The sequence below is a fragment of the Phaenicophaeus curvirostris genome, chromosome 1 (genome assembly GCF_032191515.1).
Source record: "Phaenicophaeus curvirostris isolate KB17595 chromosome 1, BPBGC_Pcur_1.0, whole genome shotgun sequence".
Classification (NCBI taxonomy): domain Eukaryota; kingdom Metazoa; phylum Chordata; class Aves; order Cuculiformes; family Cuculidae; genus Phaenicophaeus; species Phaenicophaeus curvirostris.
In genome coordinates, this window is record NC_091392.1 from 165,116,103 (window position 1) to 165,142,828 (window position 26,726).

The 26,726-nt window shown below is 38.1% G+C and overlaps 1 protein-coding gene across 1 annotated transcript in view; it reads left to right on the plus strand.

Moving 5' to 3' along the window:
- Positions 1–23,588, plus strand: part of MYCBP2 (MYC binding protein 2) — a 184,012-nt gene extending 160,424 nt beyond the window's left edge. Inside the window, exons 66-83 of the mRNA XM_069879988.1 lie at positions 141–206; positions 1,950–2,189; positions 2,328–2,426; positions 3,499–3,579; positions 4,806–5,072; positions 7,634–7,917; positions 8,203–8,299; positions 9,192–9,311; positions 11,282–11,383; positions 12,869–12,997; positions 15,441–15,573; positions 15,841–15,944; positions 17,080–17,268; positions 17,739–17,846; positions 18,856–19,065; positions 21,204–21,311; positions 21,607–21,772; positions 22,764–23,588. Of these exons, the coding sequence (XP_069736089.1) occupies positions 141–206; positions 1,950–2,189; positions 2,328–2,426; positions 3,499–3,579; positions 4,806–5,072; positions 7,634–7,917; positions 8,203–8,299; positions 9,192–9,311; positions 11,282–11,383; positions 12,869–12,997; positions 15,441–15,573; positions 15,841–15,944; positions 17,080–17,268; positions 17,739–17,846; positions 18,856–19,065; positions 21,204–21,311; positions 21,607–21,772; positions 22,764–22,879 (2,619 nt within the window). The 3' untranslated portion in view covers positions 22,880–23,588. The remainder of the gene's footprint in view (positions 1–140; positions 207–1,949; positions 2,190–2,327; positions 2,427–3,498; positions 3,580–4,805; positions 5,073–7,633; positions 7,918–8,202; positions 8,300–9,191; positions 9,312–11,281; positions 11,384–12,868; positions 12,998–15,440; positions 15,574–15,840; positions 15,945–17,079; positions 17,269–17,738; positions 17,847–18,855; positions 19,066–21,203; positions 21,312–21,606; positions 21,773–22,763) is intronic.
- Positions 23,589–26,726: the final 3,138 nt, after the last annotated feature.

The following is a 26,726-nucleotide window of genomic DNA, read 5'->3' on the forward strand; positions in this document are numbered from 1 at the left end:
TTGATCACTTTTTAAGTTTATTTTCATGATGAAACAACTTGTCTCCCTTTTCATATATATATACTGTCTTAATATGGAAGAAATACTCAGAATGGTCCTCATCTGAAGTATTTTGATTTTATTTTGCTTGTCTGATGCAGAACAAAGTAACTTCATTGACCTTCCTAAGTGGAAAGGCAGTAGAAGATCTCTGCAGAATAAAGCAGGTAATCATTTTAATAGTCGACATTTGAAAGTTGCTGTTACTTTTTGGCTGCATGTAGCATAGGTCCAACAAACTGGTTTCATTTAGGGATACTTGTATCGAAAGATACCTGAAATAATCACATAAAGCGCTGTTATATGTTGTTAGATATTCTGATGCCTGGCTTCTTAGTGTACCACTGCTACAGCCTTTTTTCTGCTTCATAGAATAATTTTTCATTAGAGAAATGAAGCTTAAGAGTGAACCAAAGTAGAACACTGTGAGAAAATAAATTATTTACTCCCGATACAAGTTTTTCTAGTTATTTGGTCTAAAACGTGTTCCTAGAACACATTTTACTTTGCCATTTTAGTTCTGAACTACAGGTAGCTGAAGATTTCTGTCCACATACTCAACTCCAGAGTCTTTTTTATTTCTGTTGCTAGGCCAAATGATAGTTGCATTATTTTTACACGGAGAACAACTTTTTTTTTTTTTGACACTGATGTGACCTGTCAAAGATATTTAAGGTTTCAAGCAGGCCATTAGCATTCTAGGCTCAAAGCTTCATTATTTAGATTAGTCTAGTGGAATGTGTCACGGCCCACGGTGGGGCTGGGGGGACCTAGATGGTCTTTAAGGACACTTAGAGCCCAAACCATTCTATGATGCGAGTCAGTGGTAAAATTCTTCAAAACAGCAGCATTGTCATTACAGGGGAGTGGTTTGTTTTCCCCTACCTGTTAGGCTAAAGAGCATTTAAGCAGAGTTAACAGCCCCAAAAGATATTACACATCTCAAGAAGCTGAACAGTGGGCTTGTACTAAACAGTGAAGTGTGGGCGTGCATGTATTTGTAGATAGATGAAGTTTGTGTGCATGTTGTGTATGAGTCTATATATGTAAACACAAAATATAGATGAACATCTCCCCAGCACTTGGACAATTCTTTTTTTTTTGTGAGAAGACTGACTTGGTATGTTTACCTGTCCAGGAAAACAGAAGATGACCATGGCAGAGCTCAGGTGCTGGACTTCACGATGTTCATACAGCTTGTTAGGTCACTCCCCGGCTTTGTTTCTGTCTGCTCAAACGCAGTGCCCAAGACATTTTTCCAGGGATATTTCACTCCCAGATAGGCAGGACTTGATTCAGCTTTTCTCCCTCCTTGCTAAACAGTCCTTTGACACTCCTCCAACATGTTTTTATGGGATCATAGAATCATTGAGTCTAACCATAACTTAACACTGCCAAGTCCACTACTAAGCCATGTCGCTAATTGCTACGTCTACGTGGCTTTTATATCCCTCCAGGGATGGTGATTCAAGCACTCCCCTGGGCAGCCTGTTCCAACGCTTGATAAACTTCAGTAATGCCCACATACCATACCATTGTTTGCATTTTTTTCAGTTAAATTATGGCAGCTTTTTTTGTTTTAATTGAAAGTAGTGAACAAATAATAGTTCCAGGTGGTTTATTGAATATACCAACTGTTGCTTAGAGGGATTGATCGCCCACTATTTCTGATGGACTTCAAAGGCAAATAAATGGCTGTATGTAATTTTTTTTAAGTTTGAGAATTATTTTATTTGAATTAGTGAAGTTGAATATTTTTATAATTAAAAATGATAGTCTTACTGCCCAGGATGAAAACTTCATTGCAAATGCTGTATTAGTTCCAGTGATAGATTATGGGGATTTTTTTATAGGTAGACAACTTTATTTGACGTAATGTCAGTTCCCGTCTTTATATTCCTGTTTAATAGGTAGACTTGGATTCAAGACACATTGGCTGGGTAACAAGTGAACTTCCTGGAGGTGATAATCACATCATCAAAATCGAATTGAAGGGTCCAGAGAACACACTAAGAGTTCGACAAGTGAAAATTCTTGGATGGAAAGACGGTGAAAGCATTAAAATAGCTGGCCAGGTTTCTGCAAGTGTAGCTCAACAAAGAAACTGTGAATCTGAGACACTGCGAGTATTCCGACTTATTACATCCCAGGTGAGATTTTAATGATGTGTTATACAGCAAAAGTTACTATAAATTGTAACATTTCAGGGCTTTATGTTTTAATGTGAAATGTCTTATCTGCACAACTTGTTCTCTAAGAGAAGATAATTGTAACTTACTGTCTTCCAGGTATTTGGAAAACTCATCTCTGGAGATGCTGAGCCAACCCCAGAACAGGAGGAAAAAGCACTGTTGTCTTCCCCAGAAGGAGAAGAAAAAGTACACAATGTATTTATTTGTATTCTCTCGATAATATTTTGCTGAAAAAATTAACCACGATGATTTTCAGTGTTTCTCCTGTGTCTTATACTACCTAATTTTCAAATCAATCACAAGTAAAAGTTGTCCAGAGAATCTGTGGATGCCCCATCCCTGGAGGTCTCCCAAGACCACGTTGGATGAGGCTTTGGGCAACCTGATACAGCAGAAGGTGTCCCTGCCCATGGCAGGGGGTTGGAACTGGATGATCTTTAAGGCCCCTTCCAACCCAAACCATTCTATGATTTTATGTGTTCAGTGGAAACATCATAGCAATAGTGGCAGAAACGATGCCTGCAAGTACAGGAGTACTTAACACCTGCAGTCGTGGTCAGCCTGAAAGTCCTTCTTGCTTATGATCTTGTGCCTCAAGGGGGGCTGTCTTGATGTTTAGAGGAAAAGAATTAAGAAATTGCGCTAGTATCTTTTTACCTAGGGTACTCTCCTGCTTTCCAGTAAGGATTTATTTAAGAAGCGTTCCTGAAAAGGTCACTGTATCTGAACTGTCATGTTAATTGGTCAAAATTGGACTGTCGTCAATGAAAGCAATGTCATTTTTCAGATAATACCTGGGTTTGCTCTACCCAGTACCTTGTGGCAATAAGTTCCGTAGCTGAATTACTCATTTTGTAAAACTCTGTTTTTCTCACGTGTGCTGTATGGTAGATGAATTTTGAGTTCCCTGATTCTTTTCTTGTGAAATATATAAACCAAAAACTATGTTCCATGCACTGCTTTACCAACACTTAATCAGCAATTATATTAAACTACGTGAAGAGACCAAATTGTGGATAATTATACTTCACTCATTATTAATTATTTTATTTTATTTCATGCTCAAATTTCCTCTTGTAAAGAAAGTAAATACTTCTTAAGAGCTATTTATTAACCATAGCTAAATTTTCTTTCTCTGTCTTATTACTCTGTAACAAAAAGCTCCAAACTGTTAGAACAAGGTGTTGCTATTCCATGTTAATTACTACAGTAGTAAGAAAATGTTCTTAAAACTCTTGAGCTAATGTTAAATTTGCTTTTTATGAAGGCAACATCAGATGCAGACTTGAAGGAGCACATGGTAGGGATCATATTCAGCCGGAGCAAACTGACAAATTTGCAGAAGCAGGTTCGTTCATACTGAATGCTTTGAAGATTAAATGTTTGTGTACTGTAAATGCTCATTTTCAGTGAATGTAGCACCTTTCACGTGACTCTTTCAGTTGTTCTGTTGGTCTTATTTTGGTATACATTTTAAATAGTATGTGTCTGCATTTTATCTGAAAAATCTTCTGAAATTGATGCAAAAAAAACGCATTTTAATAGGGTGAAAATGCCTGTCCTATTAGATGCAATTCAGAAAGAAAAGTTTTAAAATTAAGTTGTGAATGGTACTTATTCATGTTTGCTGTTAATAACTTAATAGTAGGCACTTTCACATTTGTAGGAGAGGTTCAGAGACAGACTTTAGATTCTTAGCTTTGCACATGTTTTCACCCTGTTTCTATCACCAAAAAGTGTTTAGGTTTCATAGAGTTTAATCCTTAAAAGGTAATCAATGCATATATTCTTAAGTTATTGGGTTTTGCAGTCATGAAGGTTTGGGTTTCTGGTCCTCTTACTTACCTTTGTTTTTCTTAACATAAAGCAGTAGTTAAGAGTATGGGTTCTCTTTTGAATACTTCATTGTCTTAAATGTACCAACTAACACATCTTTTATATTGTCTTTATTACACCTATCAACATTTTGGGAAAGATTTTCACAGTAATACAAGAGATATCAGATTCATTTTGAAGTTTGTTAGATTAGCAAGTAATGCAGAATATGTATGGTCACCCATCTTAAGTGAACTTTAAATTAAATATGCTTATTAACGTGCTATTGGTAAAATGAAAACATGGGTTCTAACATTTTTTTAAGCTTCCTGACTAGTAAAGTAATCAAGAGACTGATGTCTTTTAATAAGTCCCTTTCTTTCATGGGTATAGAGTAAATGTATTTCTTTAGATGGGGTTGTGTATGAGGGCGTTTTTTAATCTGAATTCTATTTTAGAAGCAAATTAAAAGGCAGGAACTACAATAAAAGAAGATTTATTTCAATGAAATTTTACAGAATGAAGATGAGGAAATTCAGTACTAAATCTAAAATTCTAAAGAATTTAAATAATATTTACTCTAAATTTAAATCTAGATTTTATTCTTAATTTGAATTTATTTTGAAAAGTAATTTGAGCACAGGCCAAGTTTCACAGGCTTCCCATTTTAGCCATAGTCATGAAGGTACAGAAACACAATCTCTTTCCCTTCCTGGAAGTTTTTAGGAGTGACTGTGTATTTGGGTTCTGTTTGGATAGGTTTGTGCTCACATAGTCCAGGCCATACGGATGGAAGCAACCCGTGTACGTGAAGAATGGGAACATGCCATCTCTAGTAAAGAGAACGCCAACTCACAGCCAAACGATGAAGATGCTTCTTCTGACGCTTACTGCTTTGAGCTGCTGTCAATGGTCCTGGCGTTAAGCGGGTCCAACGTAGGCCGGCAGTACCTGGCTCAGCAGCTGACTCTGCTCCAGGATCTCTTCTCATTACTACACACTGCTTCTCCTAGGGTGCAGAGACAGGTGAGTGCTAACTATTCCTTATCTATCTTCGTATTCCTAGAAAACAGGTCTTCAGAATGCTGTAATTGCATGCATGACAGTATAATATGTATCTGAACTTATTTTTTTGTGAAATGCCATTTTGTGTTTTCACTTACAAAATGTTTTCCCGATCATACTCAGATGAACCCTGTGTTCCACACAGGGAATAACTGTAAATGAAGCAACTCATTTTCTTATTGCAGTCACAAGGGCGGGGCAAATAGAAATTTATGAACACTTAAAACTGAATTGCAGAATCTCCTTCTGGAATTTAAGTGTCAGGTTTTGAAGTCTTATATGTTTGATACATAAATACATATATACTCCACCAATTTGAGTGTATAGAACTCTTTGTAGGAAGCACAACATTGAAGACAATGAAGGCTAAAGTTGCGAAGTTTAAGCACTCACTTTTGAGTAAGCTTATAACACTTTGTCTCAAAGAGATAGGCCTGAGGTGTAGGAACCCAAAACTGCTTAATTAACGCTTATCATAAGAATCCTAGAATCATTAAAGTCACTGCTTTGCGACTGGCAGTACTTACGTTTAGACTGGTGTTACATGTTACGTTCCAGAGTTATTAAAATTTATGTATTGCATTTGTCTGCTTTATTTCTAACTACAAGAACTAGAGGTGCTCCTTTGGAATACCAGAGCTGTTAATGTCATGTTTCTCTTGTATGAAGCTTAGAAGCTGGTTTATTTATTTATTGCAAATAAGAATTGTCTTTTATAAAAAGCAGTTAAGTTTTCAGATGTGGAAGGGGGTGCTAGTGAGATGACTGCTCATTTTTCACTAAGATCTCATGCCATTTCACTGTGGGGAGAGGGTCTGAGAAAGCCACGCAGTTTCCCCAATTTATATCTGCTGCGAATGCTCCAAATGGTGGTAAATGTTTACGTGGTTTGAGGAGGCCGTAGTTAATCCTTGCCATTTTAATATTGTGTCTGGCCTAGGGGCACAGCAATGGCTACAATTACAGGATAATTAATGACTGTCTTGCTAAGACATCCTAACAGATGAAGCAAAGACTTCACTGGTTGCGATTACACCTTGAATGAGTAGAGCAAGGTTGAAATGTCTGTCAAGTGGACGGGACAGAAAAATCCAGTGTTGCTTGCATATTTCATATTATTCATATGTAAAGCCCATATAACCTGTATAGGTAAGATAAGTGGGTTTTAATTAGTAGCGTCTGTTACTGAATGAGTCCCACGCATCTCTGGATATGAATGTAGTAATGTGGAACTAGACAATTCCTTTCCACTATTGGTATCCTCACAGAGCTTTAATACCTGTTTCTTTCTGCAATTGAGTGTTGTGTTTCTGAGTATATGTGTATTTTTATCCACATAATACAGCATAAATACCTAGACATATAAAATATTTGCTTTAGTACATCACAGAATCACTAGATAGGAAAGGACCCACTGGATCATTGAGTCCAACCATTCCTATCAAACACTAAACCATGCCCCTCAGCGCCTCATCCACCCGTCCCTTAAATACCTCCAGGGAAGGTGACTCAACCACCTCCCTGGGCAGCCTGTTCCAGTGCCCAATGACCCCTTCCATGAAAAACACATATAACACACCAGCTTGTTGTTGCTAGCTGGTACACTTTCTCTAGATAGAGTTTTAGTTCCTGTTTCAGAAGTTTTTATGTCTCGTACTCTCTATTTCTTTTTCCACTTTTCTGAACTGTTGCAGTGTCATGTCTCAGCTTGCCTGGAGACAGATACTGCCCCACTTGATAATTTTGATATATTGCAGATATGCAAAATACTGGGGGTTTTTTTCTTAAAATATAAGCAATTTTTCATGAGAAGCTTGAAGGCTTTAGAAATTACATATGAAATGTTAACTCCTTAAGCTTTCGTACATCCTGATTTGGCCCAAACTTTGTATGATATAGCAAATACCAGCTGCAGTTCCACTAGCTGGTGAGGTTGAGGAATATGATTTCAAGACAGCTCATGTTAGATTCAGAGCAATTGGTTCAGATTTGCCCTCTCAAAAAGTTTGTTAGGAAATCACAAGGAAAACTAAAGGAAGAGGGGAAGAGTATGATGATTCCCAGTACCTTGAGGCAAGTACTTTGTTTTCAGAAGTGTAAAGTATCTCTGACAGTTCTACCACAGTGTTTCTGACATCTAAAGGTCATATGCAAAGTGGTTAACATGTATGCAACATGCAAGCAAATCAGAATTGTACAAACGTGTTACCAGATAAAAGTTGTACAGACTCTTACCTGAAGTCCAGTAGTAAGTGTATTTTTATTACTATATGAAGACAAAGTACTGTTTGAGTGAGATTGATTCTGGCTTCTTTGGCCTTGTCTCACTCAGTGCTTTGATAAACACTTCAAAGCAAGATAGAAACCTTATAGAATTTTTCACAGGTGTGTTTTAAGTACAGAAAGTATGTTCAATCCTTACTGCAGAAACTTGTGAAGAAGAAAGACTTTATTTGATTTTTGTTCTTGAACTCCAGCTGTCTCAGTAAGAATTGTGGTGTTCTTTTTTTTTTTTCCTCTAGGTAACATCATTACTAAGACGCGTTTTGCCTGAGGTGACTCCTAGCCGCCTGGCAAGTATTATAGGAGTGAAGTCTCTTCCACCAGCAGATATAAGCGATATCATTCACTCAACAGAAAAAGGAGACTGGAATAAATTAGGTATCTTAGACATGTTTTTGGGATGCATTGCCAAAGCTCTCACTGTACAGCTAAAAGCCAAAGGAACTACTATAACAGGGACAGCTGGCACTGCTGCAGGCAAAGGAGTTACTACAGTCACACTTCCAATGATCTTCAATTCCAGGTTTGTTTGAAAATACATATATATTCTCAAGCTAAAGGCACAAAATAATTATGTTCTTTAAAGTCAGTTGTGTTGTCTTTTATAATCTTAGTTTTATAAACAGGAAAAAATATAGAATGCTTTGAGGGTATGGTTTTGTGTTATTAGTGAGGTTAATTTACAAAATAAAAACCAACACACTACCTACCATATACTGAACACATGCGTATTTCTTTGTGGTGGATTTTGACGAATAGTAACTACTTACTTAGATTAATTTCATGTGTTACCATGTTTCCTTTGCAGCTACATTCGGCGAGGTGAGAGTCATTGGTGGATGAAAGGTTCAACACCTACACAGATTTCAGAGATCATTATTAAACTCATTAAAGACATGGCAGCAGTAAGTTTCTGTCTTTCAGATGTCTTGAGTATAGTAAAGTATTTCTGATAATGAAGAGCACGTTTTATTATTACTTTCCATCATAGTTAGAATAGAGTTGAGCCATTAAATGCAAGTTGGTCTCAAGAAGAAAAAGGCATAGATGTCTGGATAGAGTCTAGGACCTGAGTTCTGATTCTGCTAAACAGAAATCCAGTATTGAAATAAGTTTTAAATAAGTCACTTGTGCCAGAAATTTAGGAAGTAAACAGTGATTATATGTTATATTCAACATTATTAACTTAGAAGCCTAATTTTTTAAGCCCCGAGCACTTGAAGTGAAAGTAAAAAATATCTGGGGAGTAAGGTAATAATGTTGTTTCCAAGTAACTGTATGTGGATTTTAATGTGGAGTTCCTGGTTAAGTACGCTGTAGTTCTGATGTTTCCAATGTACTTCTTTTTACTTCTTTCAAATATAGAAACTGTGGAGAGTGTTCGGGAAGGCCAAGCTAGGCAAGCAAAGCTGATTTCTCTAGGAACCTGCTGTAATCTGTGTGTTGTTCTTAGTCAATTCATTGTGCTCCAGCTCTGAATCTTTCTTTCTCCAAGGGGAGCTTTAGGAATATGACCTTTTGTTCTTCAAATCAAATGCCCTGTACCTCTTCCAAGTTAGTTTTTCCAGTAGTTGCCCAAAGACTAGCTCAGTCAGTCACCTGAGCATCTGAGGGCTAATTTTTACTAGATCTGTCTGATTTGAAAACACCTTATCTGTCAAAATCGTCCTTGATTTGCTCTTTTTCTATTTCAACTTGAGATCCTAATCTGATATTATGTGTAGCAGATCTAATTACAATTGCAGTTGTTTTCAAATTAATTCAACTTTTACTAATATTAAGCTTCCTGTTTAATAGGGCCATCTGTCGGAAGCTTGGTCCCGTGTGACAAAAAACGCTATTGCTGAGACCATCATCGCTCTGACCAAAATGGAAGAAGAATACAGATCACCAGTGAGGTGCATTGCAACAACCCGAGTAAGAACTTTACTAGTAAACTGAACATTGGTTCATTGTGAATGTGTAAAACTTCCTTGTACAGATTGTCCCAGGAAACAATACAAACAGCATAGACTTTATATTCTAGAAGTCTCACTGTATGCACAATGGACAGGTAACCTAACTAAGGCAGCCACCATTTGTCCTAAAAAAGTCTTGCTTCCTCTGTGTCACAGCAAGTTGAATTTTCTTCTTTGCAGCAGAAATACACTAGTAAAAATTGAATTGTGATTAAATATATATATCTTTGTTACCTTCCAACTAAGGAAGAATAAGTGTTTTGCTTATACATTTGGGGTTTTATCCTTGGGGTAATTCTACTTTAAGTTTCTGATAGTTATTTACTAAATTTATGACATCATCTGCATGGGAAATTGCACAATATGCATCAGTATGATTATTTTAAGTAGTTTGGCTTCTAGGTCATCAGCTGCCACATCTCAAGGCTATTAGGAAAACATTTAGTAACAAACATGCTCTAAGACAATTAAGTTAAGCTTCACCTGTGTTTTAGTCTCAAAGTGAAAAATCATTTGCTGAGCCCTTCTTAATTACGTGGAATGTTTTCTTATTTTGCTTTTACTTCTTCACGTCTCTCTTATTTCCATAACTAACTTAACCTTCATACGATGTTTGAAACACCATAAAAAGCGTACTTTTTTAACTGCAACACTCCTGCCATCTTAATGAGTGCACATTTTGGTTCCTCAAGCGTTAAAATTACATGTAAAAGAGGTTCGCAATGGTTACAAGCATTTGACACTCAGAGTCATGGAGTGGTTTGAGTTAGAAGAGACCTTACGGATCATCCAATTTCAATCCCCTGCCATGGGCCAGGGACACCTTCCGGTGAATCAGATTGCTGAAAGCGTCATCCAGCCTGGCCTTGAACACCTCCAGGGATGGGGCATCTACCACTTCTCTGGGCAACCTGTGCCAGTGCCTCCCTGCTTCCCCACAGGAAAAAAAGGCATTCCCGGTATCCAGTCTAAATCTCCCCTCTTTCAGCTTAGAACTGTTCTCCTTCATCTAATCCCTGCACTCCCTGATGAAGAGCCCCTCCCCAGCTTTCCTGTCGGTCCTCTTTAAGTACTGGAAGGCTGCTCATTTTCGTTTCCATCTTAAAAGGCTGTGACAGCTTTCCTTTTTATCCTTTACTCCTATATTCTCTGCTCTTTGGAAGACACAGTCTCCAAGTGCCACCAGCTCCTGCTGGCGCTATGTTTGTTTAATCAGGTCTTGGAGGAGCCCTGGACATCAGGCTCCCTCTCCTTGTGAATGAGCTTAGTGCTGTCATGGACATTCTGAGGGGGACTCCAGCAGAGTTTATTCAACGAAAGCTATCTTTTATCAAACCTTTGATCAAGCACTGTTGCAAAATGCAGCTGTCAACTGCATTTCAGTTTGAGTTGCAGGCTGACAAATTATCCTCACACAGCTTATCTTTAGGATTTCACTCTAGTCAATGGAGAGGAAGAAGACAAAGTTCTCTGTGAATAACAGCTAGCTCAGAACCCTTTCCTAGGTAATCTCAAATATCCTGTGCGATGAGGAGAGAACATAGGGAAGCCAGTCTCAGTGAATTTCTTCTTCTCCCCAGAGCCTGCAGTGTTTGGGGGTGAAATGCAAGTCTCTGTTTGTCCTATTTCTCTATAATATGCTCTGGCTGATCTTTCTTCGCTGTTTCTCTCTCGTGTGCCTGACGAGAGTATTTATGACCATGAAGTGACAAACCTGAATGAAGCAAGGTAGATCCCAGAAGTTCAATAAGTTTTTTTTGTGCTTGACTTCTCTTGGAAATGAAAAAGCCTGTGTTTAAGGGGCAGACTTTAGCTAACGATGATGTTGTTTGTGGGCAACAGTGATGTTTTTGTCTGCCAAAGGTTATATTTTTAGTGTTTGGTATTATATATTATTAATACATGTAATTCTACCTTGCCTTTCAACAGCTATGGCTGGCCTTAGCATCCCTCTGTGTGCTTGATCAGGATCATGTTGATAGACTATCCTCAGGAAGATGGATGGGAAAGGATGGACAACAAAAACAGATGGTGAGACTGAAAATCATATAATTTTGTGGGATTTTTAATACATTAGGTAGTCAAATAATCTAGAGTAATGATAGGGCAATGCAGACTTGGCCTAACTTCATTCTTCTCTATTGTCCCCATTCTATCTTGTACACACGTCTGAAGAATTTGTGTTCTAGACAAGCACTACTCAGAAAACAAAAATCCCAACTTAAAACAATAAGGTAGCAATACTACTGGTATTCAGGATAGAGCAGGGCCTTCCTATCTTGGGTAGGATGGATTTTTGAGAGTGGATTGACTCAGTTACAACACCCTCTATCAGAGCAGATTTCTTTGTCTGGATCTCTGTCACATGATGAAGTCAGTTATTTTGTGTTCTTCAATAACTTCTCCGTAATTTAGTTTCCTCTTCCCCAAAGAGAAAGAAACTCTTTCTAACTTAATTTAGTAAAGCTACCATTTACCCAGAGGATTTACAAATTTAATATGGGCTATGATGGATTAATTGAGTTTCTGTCTATATCTTTCAGTATCACAAAAAGCTAATGATATTTTTAATACCAGTCTGGAAAGAGCAAAAGCTGGCCTCTTTGTGACGTGCTTAGGTGGGTCCCTGTGGGAGGCAAAGTAATATTGTGCCTTCCCGCTAGCAACTGAGGATGCTTAGCACAAAGAGACCTCCAGAGCAGGTTATTGTAGGCAGAAAGAGAATAGAGGAGCGACAGAGCTGCAGCAGCAGCAAGGACTGAAGCTGCTGAGAGAAGGGAGCAGACACAATGGTTTCTTAAGTGATGAAAAATGTCCAGGCTCTTCTGTAGAGCTTTGGAGATGTCAGAAAAGTAGCCAAGACATCATCAAGGAGGGAGACAAGCTGCTGAACCCAGCCTGGAATTCCTCAATCCTATTTTGTACCAGGATGTTCAGATTTTGAGGTGAACTGTGTCCCTCCTTACCAGAGCTGTTGTTGAAAGGATTCTGTTCCAATTAATATCAGTAGAGCAGCTTAGTTTTATGGTGGATTTTGAAGTTTGTTAGATTGACTGTATTCTCTCTGAGTTATAGATGACCAACAGCTTTAATCAGATGTTTAACCAGAGTAAACATTCCATATCAAAGCAATTAAGGGTAAATATTGTGTGTGTTGACTGACTTGAGTACTCATCTCTCCCCATAATCCATTGTCATCACATGAGTCTTTTCTCAGACTGGTTGAAAACGATGTCTCAACAGCATTGCTGAAAAACGCATTTTTGCTACGTCTTGCAAAGTGTAAGATTAGAGTATCAGAAGAACTGATACCATAAATCGTGGCTTTTTGTGTCCAGGAGTAGTTGTTTAGATACTGATTATTCTAAACGTACAATTAATAGTCTAAACAAGCTCTTTATCCCCTGCTTATTAATTTGGGGAGGTGATTTGTGGAGAATACAAACAGATGCTGGAAGGAAAAGAGGGACTTTATAAACACAGGATTCTTGAATATTTTTTCATTTTGTTTTCCAGCCCATGTGTGATAACCATGATGATGGGGAAACTGCTGCAATCATTTTATGTAATGTCTGTGGGAATTTGTGTACGGATTGTGACAGATTCCTTCATCTCCATCGGCGAACAAAAACTCATCAGAGACAGGTAAAGTACACAGGACATAATGTTGGATGCACTGCATACATTGTGTTTGTTTACTTAATACATAGGCAAATGGCAACAGCAAGAACCAAATCTGATGAAGTATTTTCTTTTATGTTTAAGATGGCATAGATTTAATTATTTTTAGTTGGTTTTAGTTAAATTCTTTTGTCCCTTATCTTTTCAAGAAGGTTGGAAAATGGTGTAGCAGTCCCTAATTCTAACTTAGACTGTATCAGCTTTCTTCTCTCTTGTTCTAACATTGTTCAGGAACATGTTTTAGGAAAACATTGGAACCATATAGAGTTTCTTAAGTTACGGTGTTGGTTCTTCATTCCTCTTAAATTATGTCTGCTTTTACTACTTCTGCCCTAGTCAGTGATAATCAACCTTTTCATTTTTAATTTGTGTAAGACCACTTGACAACAAATATTCCTACTGGTTCTCTTATGTCAATCTTCTCTTCCTTTTCAGTATTCCTCCAGCCTCTCGATGTCTTTTCACAGAGGAATATGCTGTTATATCCATCAGCTTACAAATTTCCTGATTGCTTTCTGTTTTGTTTTTCGGATTGACACATCTTTCCTCTTTGACTTCTATCTAGTTGAGTTTTTACAAATTGCTTTTTACTCTCCTAATCAGTGGCTTGCATTATTCTCTTATTCTCTTCATCTCTAAACTGCATTCCATTCTCATCGGAATACTTACTTAACTACTGAATATTTCCTCTTCTCGACACTATTTTTCTTTTGTGGTTTTGGGGTTCCTTTGTTTTCCCTTTTATCTCTGACTGCTTGTTTTTGTACAAAGTCTAAAATAATCAAGTTAGTTCAACGGAAATCATTCCTCTTCTCCCTCCCCTAGAGTAGATCTACATTTGCTTTTTAGGTAGGATCACGAATGGCCTTTTGAAGCAGCTCTTAATTTCCTTTGGTTTGTGTTATAGAGCAGCCTTGAAGTGAGCAAACTGGATTCTTTTCAGGTGGAACAAAGAACAACAAAACCAGACAGACGCAGGGACACGCTGCTAATGGTTATTCTGTGCAAGGCACCAGCTAGTCTAGAGCATGAGTGATGCAGGCTGCAGATCACTAGCACCGAGTTCCATTCTACAGATCATCTTCTTGAGGCCTCAGCATTTGCAGCGAAGTCTCAGTCTGGAAGTTCCACATGGATCTGTCGTCTTCTGTCTCTTAGCCAGAATCTTTGCAATCCCCTTTGGAGTTTTCCACTTTTGTCATCCTAAGACGATGATTTTATGTCTGCTCTTCTGTTGCGGCACAGCACAGTCTAGTCTCATTCATTTTTTCTGATTTCTCCTATATAGCCTGTTCAGATTACAGTTGATAAAAAGTAAGTTCTTGTTTTGTAGAAGCCCTCACATCTCTCCTTTAATCTGCCCCAAATAGCTACTTATCAATTTCCCCATTTACTTCTGAAAGCATGTTTAAACTCTTACTCCTTATTCATCACCTTTACCTTTGCATCTCTCATGTTAATCCCCTCAATTTAAATCTTAAATTCCATCATGTTCCCTCTCTCCTGTTTTCTGTTAGCTTCCTGGATTTTGTCCAACTTCTGTCTCTTCAGTGTGTTTTCTCTTCCTCCAGGGAAGGACAGCCTGTAAGTTACTGCAACCTGCTTATGGGAATCCTTGGGAAGCAGTTAGGGGTTTTTTCCTGATTCTATAATGAAAATGTATTCTATATATTATATTTGCTATTCTGATAAGAATTAAAACAAAGTTTAAATTGAGTTTATACATCCATGTCCAGGAAGATTCTTATTTTTGTTGTGTTGCAGGGGAAGCGAATGAGAACAGAACTGCCTTCAAAACTTAGTCCCTTCTTTTTCTCCTTTCCTATATAAAGTCTGTGCAGGAACTCAAGCAGTTCTTCGATTTTGCAAAAAAAATCATTTTCCTCGTTGTAGCCCAAGTTATCCACTGTGTATTGATGTGAAAGTCAAAAATGTTAATATTGCACACTTAGGTAGTACTTACGCTATAGTACATGTTATTAAGACTATAATTATCACTGTTGCTTTGATAAACTACTAGCATGGTTATGCAAAGATACTTCTAATGTTACCTTCTGCTTTTAATACACTGTGGCCCTGCTAGATGAGTTGAATAGCAGTTAGGAAGTCTAAGCTCTATATTTTTAAATTGGAAAAAATCCTGTGCAGCTCTCTTCTTAGCCTCACTGCACTGTTGTTTCCCAGACATGTTGGCTCAAGTATTAATTTTATATATTTTCACTTTTAAAAACACAAAGCCTTTAGGCATCTGTTCAAAAAATGTGTAGAAAGTATGGAATGCATTAAAAAAATAGCCTGCAGTAGATAAACTCTGCAGAATCTGTAAAACCTCTGATGAAAATGTAGAGAGGCAGTGACAAAAATAACACAGACACGCTACTTATTATTGGTTTGGTTAACCTGACAGGTATTCAAAGAAGAAGAAGAAGCTATCAAAGTTGATCTCCATGAGGGTTGTGGTAGGACCAAACTTTTCTGGCTGATGGCATTAGCAGATTCTAAAACTATGAAGGCTATGGTGGAGTTTAGAGAACAGACAGGTAAATCATAGCTGTGTTAATACTTACCCTTTATGCTAATGATTTTTACCTCTTACATGAGTTTCACCAAAAACAAACCCAGGTGGGGTTCTCACCCGCTTTAGGGCAATGCTTTTAATTGTTAATAAAAATAGAATAGTCGGAGTGTGTGTGAATTGCTCGTTTCCTGGCTGTTATCTGTGATTGTTGTTTAGATCTCTTGAGTTAGAGTGCCAGTTCCTTATATTTTATTACAACAAATTTCATTTTTCTTGACTTTGGACCTAGGCAAACCAACCACCAGCAGTTCCGAAGCGTGTCGCTTCTGTGGCTGTAGGAGTGGAACCGAGTTATCAGCAGTGGGAAGTGTTTGTTCTGATACAGATTGCCAGGTGTGTATTAACAAATATCCATTATCATGAATCGCATAAATAGAAGGAACTATGGGATCAAATTGATTCCTTACTTTGAGGAAAACTTCATCCCTGTAGCCCATTTTAAATCAGACTTCTTATAGGGAAAGGTTCGAATATTGAATTTTATATTGTAATTCAAATAATTCCAAGTTTGTAATAGTTTAATCACAGGCTACAAACAGTAACAGTCAACCACAATATCGGATGTTTTCATTATTATCTTCAAAAGTATCTCTTGTTTTCACAATAGTGTTCCAAGTATTAAGTAAAATATCCACTGTCACCACAAAGTCTAGTGTAATGGAAAGCTTGATAAAAGTGCTTGGTGTAACAGCCTCTTTATTAGGTGAGCATAGAACAATCAAGGCTCAGCCAGGTTTGCCAACTGGATCCATGTGTCTGAAGTGGGTTTTGTGCCGTACAGTACCAGTAAAATTGGCAGAGAGCCGAATCCTGACCAGTTTCTTATTCCACTTCCTTTATTTCTGTTTGTGTGGCAAATCTATATTCTTTTTTTTCTCTCTCAGCCTATTGAATATATTATATTATTGTTTTATTAACTCCGATCAATTTGTTGTTTGCTTCTGGGCAACTTCTGTTAGTTTCCTACTCACCAAGTATAGGAATTAAAAGTGGTTAAAATACTGTTTCCATATAGAAGTGCTTTATGCTGGTTAATGATCAGCTTACAGCGAGTTCTTAAGAGTGGGTTGCTCCGTACCTTTCCTGAAGGACCTAAATCTGCAGATATCTTAAAGGCTGTTAATATAAGGTAAGCAGTGTAGATGCAGGAGGCACTTAATGTACAAAGGACATATTGAAGGAGTAAAGAATATTTCTCTTTATATTAAAATTAAATATTAACATTTAAAAAATATAGTTTCATTACGCCGTTGCTGCTCAGGACTAATATAAGTAATGAAGGCATCAGTTTTACTCCCAGGTGCAGTTTTTCCCCAAGTACCAGCTGTAGCAGTTGACAACACGAGTTGTGATTCTTTTGTCACCTTGGTTTGTAGCACGAACCAGCAATCCTTCAAAAAGTGACACTATATCAAACCATCTCACAGAGGGGTAAGAAAAAAAGATTAATAATATTTACTCTTAATAGGAGTACGCTAAGATTGCCTGCAGCAAGACACATGCCTGCGGTCACCCCTGTGGAGGCGTTAAGAATGAAGAGCACTGTTTGCCGTGCCTGCACGGCTGCGATAAGAATGCTACAGCTCTTAAACAAGATGCTGATGACATGTGCATGATCTGCTTTACTGAAGCACTTTCAGCAGCACCAGCTATCCAGGTTTATCCTTTCTTCCCCTCTTTTAAGACAACAGTGTAATGGTTGTAATGTTATTTGTGGAAGAAGTTAAAATATAAAGTCCTTCAAATTACACTCTTAAAATCAAAACAGGCATCATAACAGTACGTAAGTTAAAGGGCTTTCTTTCTGTCTGACATTACTGTTATTTCAAGAAAGCAGATTGTATTAGTTTAGTTTGCTATAGTTACTTTATTTAAAATATACAGCATTTTATAAGTGTGAAATAACAACTGGGGTAATGAATGGATATTCTTTATATACTGAGTGGTTACTTTGAACCATTTTATATTCCTTCTTTTCTTAAAGACAAAAACAGTGGTCTTCTTGTAGTTTAAATGAATTAATTTTAATGGAATTCTTAAATGTTGCCAGTTAAAAACAAATTAACTGCTTCTGTTTTAGTGGTTAATGTAGCATCAGTGTTCACTTGCGTGTATTCTTTTCTAAAGCTGGACTGCAGTCACGTTTTCCATTTGCAATGCTGTCAACGAGTGCTGGAAAACAGATGGCTTGGGCCAAGGATAACTTTTGGCTTTATGTCCTGTCCTATTTGCAAGGTAAATGAGCTCTGTGTTTACTGCCCAGGTCAAACAAGTTACCCAATAGCATCTTTGGTTTCCTCTCGTTTTAATTAAATATTGCTTGTTACGCTATAAATTAGGGATATGTCCTTGTTTCCTTAATTCCTCGTGTCACTAAGGAAGGGGCATCATTGAGGCATCTTTTTACCGTCCCCTGCTGTTTCAGGAATTAAGGATCCCTTTAAAAAGAAAGCATAATGCAGACATCATCTTTATGCTGTTTTAACACCTTCAGCTTGAAATATCCCAGTATTTGGGGACAGCTGAGAGGGTAGAAGTGATCTTTAATGCACATTACCTGAAGCAGGAACCTTGGCTTTTCTATTTCACTGACCCCTTTTAAAGCTGCCTTGTTTTTCAGTCTGAGGACACAGCTGGGGAATAGATGTACTTAGCTTCAATTACTAAAAATTCCTCTTGAACTCTACAAAATCATAATTGATGATAGTGAAAATTTATGAAAGCTGCTGGGAAGGAGAGCATCTTAAAACCCTAGGAATAGGAAATGTGTGAATGGTCAGCATTTCTGCATGCTGGATTTCTTCCTTAGTGCTGTATTTTGGGAATTTACGACAATAGCTTGCGAGTATTAAATTATAAAGACCTGGCCTAGAGGATTGCCAGTTATTATTTTTAATTGCTAAGCAGGGAGTCAAGAAGGACCAAAATGAGAGAAAACATACAATGAGGATGTTCCTGTGCCATGGTGAATATTTCGTGTACCCTTTACACCCCACTGTGATTGTTACAGTCTGTGTAAAGGCTGGGGATTTCATATAACAAAAGGCTATATAAAAAGCATTCGTGATTACTATTTTTGCAGCAACTAAAGTATATACCACATCAGCTTTTTCTTTAAATGTCCATTGCCCAAGCTTTTAGGTTTCTGTAACGTCCATTACGCTACTTGTGTTTGACTGTAATACAAACTGTCACAGCTATTGTAATAAAAATGCAAGATATTTTAATCAGTTTTTTATTTCAGAACAAAATCAATCATACAGTATTAAAGGATTTGCTTGATCCAATAAAAGAACTCTATGAAGATGTAAGGAGAAAAGCACTAATGAGACTGGAGTATGAAGGGTTGCACAAGAGTGAGGCCATCACAACCCCAGGTGTTAGATTTTATAATGACCCAGCTGGCTTTGCTATGAACAGATACGCTTATTATGTTTGCTACAAGTGCAAAAAGGTATGGCAATTAGTACTGTTGCAAATTAAATGTATGTTATAGTTTCAACAGTAATTTCTTAAAGAATGGAGCATATGTTTAATGTATGTGTGGAGTAGAAAAGCAGGAAAAGAAATTGTTAAATTGTAACTAAAGTGTTGAGTAAATTAGATGAACACAGTATCTAAGCCTGTAAAGTTCAAAACTATATAGTTCAGTTTAGAAACCAAAAGCATATTGAGGTTCTAGGCACCTTAGAAGGACATGCAGGCAGTGCTGTGTTAGAACACCAGCTGTCCCTTTGTCCCACTTCCAACTCATACTTTACGTGAACATTAAAACAGTATAACCCTAGCTTTTATTCTGACTCTCCGATATGAAGAGTTCATCACTAACATTTTACCAAAATCTTAATTTTCTCAAGCTGGAGTTGATTGAAACTGCTGTAAATTGACTTTGGGGCAGAATAATAACCACTGCTACCAGGCTGTTGGTATGCTTTTTGCCAGCAATGGCCTCCAAAGATGAGAAGAGTCTTCTCTAATTTTGATTGACAATAGTGTAGTTGTTCAGGACAGACATAAGGGATCTTTTTCTGTCCCTAGACGATTTATGTGTAAGTGCAGGTCTTAGCATCTTTAGGGCCTTTGAAGTGCAACAAGGATGCAGATGATGGCCAGATGTGTTAGAGGAATGAAAAAGAAGAAAGAGGAAACATGGTCTGACCTGCTGGCCTCTAGGTCATGTAGGCACAGTTTTCATCAGGTAGAGAATATGAAATTTATCCAGAAGACAAAAAATTGTACGTATAGACCCTCATTTCCCCTCCAGTAGAGAAGAGACCATCATTCTTTATCTATGGTTGAAGAAATTTTGGGTAATCACTGAACTCCTCCAGTTGTTTCTTTCATCTGAAGCTGATTTTAATGCCCATCTCGATCACATCTTTTCTCTTAGGAGTGAATGGAATAAGGCAATTTCAAGATAAATGTCTCAAGGGATACCCCAATAACTTTTATGTTGGATGCACATGTTTTATGTTAAGGGCACAACTAAATAAGAGGAGAAAGGATTGACGTCCCTTCCATGTGCTAGAGGGCAGCAATAATGAACCTCTTTAGCCTGTTACTACTCGCTTCACTTTTGTTCTCACCTTGCACAGTTAGTCACATTCCCCTCCTCATCCTTGCCCAGTGCCTTTTCTACCTCCTTTTCAAAAAAATTAGGTTTTATTATCTTACTTTCTCCAGTTTTTTTATTTCTGTCTTTGTGTTCATTACACTTCTTTCTAGTACTTCATACTCATGTATTTCAGTGATTTTATTTCCCTCTCGTATTTCATTATTCCCTTTCGTGCTGTGTCCATACGTCTGAACAGCAACATCCAACTCTCCACTTTCTAACTTATTTCCTTCCTCCAGAAGATGTTCACCCCAAAGTACTCCCTAATTCCCTGACATACATTCCTTAGGACTCTGCCTTTTGTTTTAGTCTGCAGAGCTAGGAGGAAGGTGGGCTGCTTACATTTTTCCTTTCTCATAGTTGCCTTGAAACCACTTTCCCTGTCCTCTTCCAATCACTGCAAAAAAGGTGAGAATTGCCAAGAGCAACGATTTTGTTCATTGTCTAATTAGTTAACAAAATGGTAATGAAGGATGTTACTCTTTGCACCATCTCATCATTCCATGTGAGAACCCCTTGGTATATGAGGAAATTAATCAGAATTTGGCAGTCTTACTTGGTGCGTTTTTGTGCCCAGTGTCCTGCTAGAATAAGATTAAATTTGTAGAAAACAGCGAAATTCTGATTACAAGGGATCCTGTGTGAACCTAAATACTGATATTCCTTTCAGCTAGTAAAAACTTCCTCCTGGTAGAATGTTTATCTGCTGCCTTCAGCCTCAACCCACTCTTTCCTAATTACAGCTCATATAGCACCCAAATGCTGTTTCCAAAGCCTTGCTGTCCCTTGCATAGACCAGAGTACATTGCATTATTTTTGGTCTTTATCCTGACATTTGAGAGATGTTGTCTTAGTCCCTCAAAAACATGGATCTAGAGTCAGTGGGGGCTACTGCAGTGGATATTATTCATCATTTTGCCATTTCAGATTCTTTTTGTCTCTGATTTAACATCTACTCATTTCTATATAACATTAAGGCATATTTTGGTGGCGAAGCTCGCTGTGATGCTGAGGCTGGACAAGGAGATGACTATGATCCAAGAGAGCTTATTTGTGGTGCGTGCTCTGATGTTTCAAGGGCTCAGGTGAGAAAAGGACTTGTATTCATGTTTTTATTTCTTTCTAAAGCTCTGAGTCCCTGAGCTGTACAACAGTTCAACCTGATCTGGTTAAAGATGTCCCTACTCCTGCAGGGACATTGGACTGCATGACCCATAAAGGTCCCTTCCAAACCAAAGCATTCTCTAATTCTAATTCACAGTCATTTGTAATCATATGTATTGTACAATATTAACGTGTATTTCGGAATGTAGAAATGTGTTGATTAGATTGTTACGGCATGGCTACTTTGTTTATCAGCATTTCTTTCTTTCTATTTAGATGTGTCCCAAACACGGTACAGATTTCTTAGAGTACAAATGCCGCTACTGCTGTTCGGTTGCTGTTTTTTTCTGTTTTGGGACAACGCATTTTTGCAATGCTTGCCATGATGATTTCCAAAGAATGACAAGCATCCCTAAAGAAGAACTCCCACACTGTCCTGCAGGTAGGGTTTTTATAAAGCAAATTTACCACAATGAATTCTGAAATTAGTAATCAGTTCTAATTGATATTCTTATCTTTTCTTGATGATTTGTAGGAAAACCACAGGCTCAGTCATACAAATTTTAAATTCAGTATCTTGAATAATATTAGAATGGGTTTGTTCTTTTGGTTTTTTGCTTTTCTGGCAGTAATGTATCAAACTGATCCTTTAAACGTTAGATAGTGTGATACAGAAAGACATCTCCATTTACCTACAGACTCCAGGTGTGTAACGATGTGTTAAAATCATATTGGAAAAATTAGCAATTGCTATATCTGTACTTAGGTACCTGTCATGTGCAAACTGTTGTCCTGATACCTTAGTTTCGTAGTTTCTTCTTGTGCCATTGATTTGATCTCAGTAAATGATGTGATTCCTTGCTGTTGAAAAGAGAGATATTTTTGATTAGAAATAAGCAAACAAAAAGAAATTATGATTCCTAGCATAGCAATTATTGTTTACTGCAGAGTGTAACTCTTGTTCGTTTTGCCTTTAGATTGTGTGAATTTCTTCCAAAACTTCTTATAGGGAGAATCATTAAAATGTTTTTACCTTTTTGGCTTGGGATTGATTTATTTTAAATTACATGGTGGTTTGATCACTTGCTTTTTTTCTTCAAATACCAATTCAATGTTTTGACAGAGCTGTTTTAGGGTGTTAACAGGTTTTGATCATGTTTTGTCAGATCTAATTGACATTTTTTTCTCTTGGACTGTTAAACCTTTATGCTTCTTGAATTTGTCTACGTGAAAGTGTTTTTTATTCTGCTGTTTCTTAAGCCTTCATTTTTGGTTCCCTATAAATTCCTATGATATATATTCATATACTCCTTGTAGATTTTTATTATATTACATTCATCTAGCAAGGTTTTTGAGGAAATGTAATATATGTTCATTTACATTGAGTCTGCATGCATTAATCTTTTCTTTCCTTTCCCTCACCCTCACTGTAGGTCCCAAAGGTAAACAACTTGAAGGAACAGAGTGTCCACTTCATGTTGTCCACCCACCCACTGGTGAAGAATTTGCTCTGGGTTGTGGGGTTTGCAGAAATGCTCACACTTTTTAGACTGGTGGGTTTGTGTTTGTTTTTTTTTTTTTATTTTTACCAGAGCAAATTACATGCCCTCATCCCTTAAGTGTCCTGAAAATAAAGTCCAGCTGGGATGAGGATGGGACCATTTCATAACCCAGGTAAAAGGAACAATTTACAGTGCAAGAAGGATGCCAAATACCATGTACATAATTCTTGCTGTGAAATATTGACATTTTTTGAACCAAGACATCAAAACTTGTGAGGTGTTTGCATGTGGCCATTACAGTCATCGGCTAGGAAACATTGGGCATTTACAAATAAATAATTGCTATTAAAGGATCTGTGTGTCTGTGGACTATGAATGATGCTGGAGAAAGAAAAGAATATTGATTATTGTATACTGACTTTTTTGTAATCTTGTACAATTGTAACGCATCACAAGTGGGGATGGGAAAGAGGAATATTCTGGTTTATTTCCTAGACTGTTATTAAAAAAAAAACAATTGTGTTAGGAAGGCATAAATGTAACAAGTATCACGCTGTATATAAAGGTATCAATGTTTGTCCTGTATAAGAATTATTAAATTACAACAGCAGTTTCATTTAAACTTCTGGGTTATGTTTGAGCCTGAAATTTTAATGAAGTGCAATACTGAGTGTGCCTCATATCTTGCAGCTGTAAACATAATGGAATGTACATGTCAATAAAGCCACTGTACATTTTTATACAGTGAAAGTCTAATGAACGTGTAAGCCTCCATTTTTCAGAAGTGCTTTTTAAAATGAGGGTGGGAGGCGTGGCCTTGTAATTGTTTCTTTTTAAAAGCAGGGAAGTTCATTAGGTTTTGGAAGTAATTAAGACATGGAAAACACTGCTTAGATCATCTTTTGTGGAAAAGCTGGATAAATGTACTATCATTCCCATGAAGTATTGTATTTCCATTTCAGCCTGTCATTCCAAAAGGATTCAAGTGACCCTCATTAACATAAAAGAAAGTGTATAAAGTGCTCAGTAATGGTCATGGAGTGGGAGAGTGTGTGGGCATCCAGACAAGCGCTGTCAAACGGGGCTTGTGCTAGGCTGGCAAAAAGATATGGCACATTGTTTTTTTTCTTGACAACTACCAGTCATCCAAACAGCTGAATCCATAATAGTGAAGAAATACAGCTAGCGAGTATCTATTTGGAAAGATACACAGGAGAAAGGCTGCTTGTTAAGTTCTTGGAATAGATTTGAAATAATGTGGTGTGAGAAGCAGAGAAAGAAACTCAAAGGCAGCTTTACTAGATTTGCTTCTGACTGAAAGGTAGTTAAGATTAAAACAACCATGGAGTTGAGAGTATTCATGACTCTGAAAGGAGAGAGAAAACAAAATAAAGCAATTATTTGGTTTACTTGGCAGAAGTCTTGGGCAAGATCCTGTGGGAATGAAGTGTGAAGGGAAAAAAAAACCTAACTTCAGGGGAGTTGGTGTTCTCGTTAGAACACCCAACTACACTAACATCACAGCCTGCAGCTGTCCTAGTGCAAACAAAGGATATGACTTGTATTAAGCAATCCGTTTGCCCAAGCTAGGAATTATTTATTCAGAAAAGGGGGTGGGGGATGTAAGGAAACCAATCAAATTACTAGAGATGAAGAGCAGAGGGGGAAAGGTACAATATAAAACTTAGTTTGCGTAAAGAAACCAGTAGGCAGGAGAAAGATTAGTCCTGTACCTGCAATGATGAGGCACTTTGTTTAACAAAAAATTCCTCAACACCTTCTGTTTGAATGTCAGGAGGAAACCAATGTGGTGGGTTTTCATTCAGCATCTTGAAGAATCAAGATTCTTTCTATGCTGTACGCTTATAGAAACAGAGTATGGCTCACCTGTCTAAACTATGTCTGTGCCATAGATGTTTACCTCCGATGTAGTCATCCTCAGTGGAAAGGAACAGGAAATTCTGGGATGTGTTTCTTTTCATTTCAGTGTAAAACATGAGCCACGTGAATAGCTCGGATGTAGATGCCTACAATCTGCATTTTTAAAGTCAGTTGAGGTCATCACAACCTACTCCAGCCTGAAGTACAAGCATCACACTGCAACCTTCAGCACCAAGGCAGATTTTTTTTTTGAGAGGTGTCAAGATATGAAGAGTGAAAGGTTGGGGTGTGAAGTGTTATTCCAGCGTGGTTCCATGCTCCTTAGTTAATAGGAGGATTTGAAAACAGATCTTTGCCTATTCCACTAGCCTGGGACTCCACTCATTCTGATGGGTGAAGGGTAGACATTGCGGCCAGAGGTTTGAGAGGTCTGTGTTTTAATATTGCCAGATATTTCCTGGAGACCTATTCTGGACCTTGAAAAGACTAAGTGTCTTTATTTGTAAACATAAGTTCCTTATTCGATACTTGATGATTCTATGTCTACAACCCGTAAGTCCTGTTGGACACGCCCTGAGTCACTTCAGCGTGGTAGATGTAGAGTAAAAGATGCAGGACGATGTTCTTGAGACTCTGATTAGACAAGAAATGTGCTATAGGGTTACTGGGATGCATCTAGCTATTACTCAGGAAGTACTGCAATAAACTTGGATTATATTGGTGGTATTAAACCAGTGATTAGGGGTCAGCAGGGCATACACAGGACAGAAGCCCAGTGCATTTATTAAGGATCTCCCTCTCATTCTACTCAGATAGTTCTCTCCTTCACAACCCAGCCCTTCTGTCACTCCCTATGCCTCATCTACACTCAAAGCCTCATGTCACTGTCCTCTTGCTCTTCACTGGGACTCTCAGGTGCTGGCTCCTGTCCTAATCCACCACAGACAATCCCTTTTTCTCCTGTTGCTTTCTGGATGTTTTTTTCCCCGTTTTAGGAGCCTCTCTCTGCATCCGGGTGTGCAGGAGCAGCGCCAGAGTTAGGGTGGGCACTGCTGCTCTTCCTGGGTGACCAGCCACAGCGAAGGAGAATCAAATACAAAAAGAAAACTTTTGCCCAAAAAGGATATTGAAGGAAGACACATTACCTACAGGGGAAGATTAATGCACATAATTTGAAGTGGTTCATATCTTTAAGCGTAGGTTTTTGACATAGGTCCCTGTCGGTCTTAAATTACAGGAAAGTGAGGTACAAAGAACAGACAAATCCAAGGTGTCTGACCCACTACCTATTTTTAGGAAATTTCTTAGTGTAGCACCATAGTTACAAATGAGTTCTACCCTTTAATTTTCCAGCTTTCTTTTTCATATTAGATCAGTATGAGAAGTAATTAAGGAAATCGAGATTACAGTGGGGAAAGGATGTGACTCTGCCATGTGCAGTTCATTAGACAGACTGAGCAAAGGTTAAACAGAGTCAGGGCATGTTTCTCTCTCACGCACAGCTTACCATCCTTGATTTCCCCACCAGGGAGATGGCAGGGCCAGGCGTGAGCCTCAGGCTCTTGGGTAGAGCTCGGCTCCCCTGCGTAATGGTTGCGGTCTGACACTCTGCTCCTGTGCCGTGTCAGACATTCACGTCACCACATCTGCTCCCCGCCCCCCCACACGGATCTCTACCACTGATTACAGCCAGATGCCAGCTAATCAGATCAGTCCACAAGATTTCCGTACGCCTTTCCAGCGTTCTCACATGCTTTTCTGTCAGCTGTTGATCCGCAGCCTGTGCATTTGCACCGCCCTGATTGCCACCGCTCCCTGTGCTCGGCCAACTCGTACTGAACTCAGCTTCAAGCCAAGGCAAGGCCAGAGCACTCCCACTTGGCTCATATATCACTGATTTACAAACAGCTTAAACTTTCACAGATGTATCCACCCACTGAGCACGAAATGAACAGTAAAAGTTAATAAGGCCCAGGCAATTAACAAGTCACTATAAGGGCCTGATAAACTTGG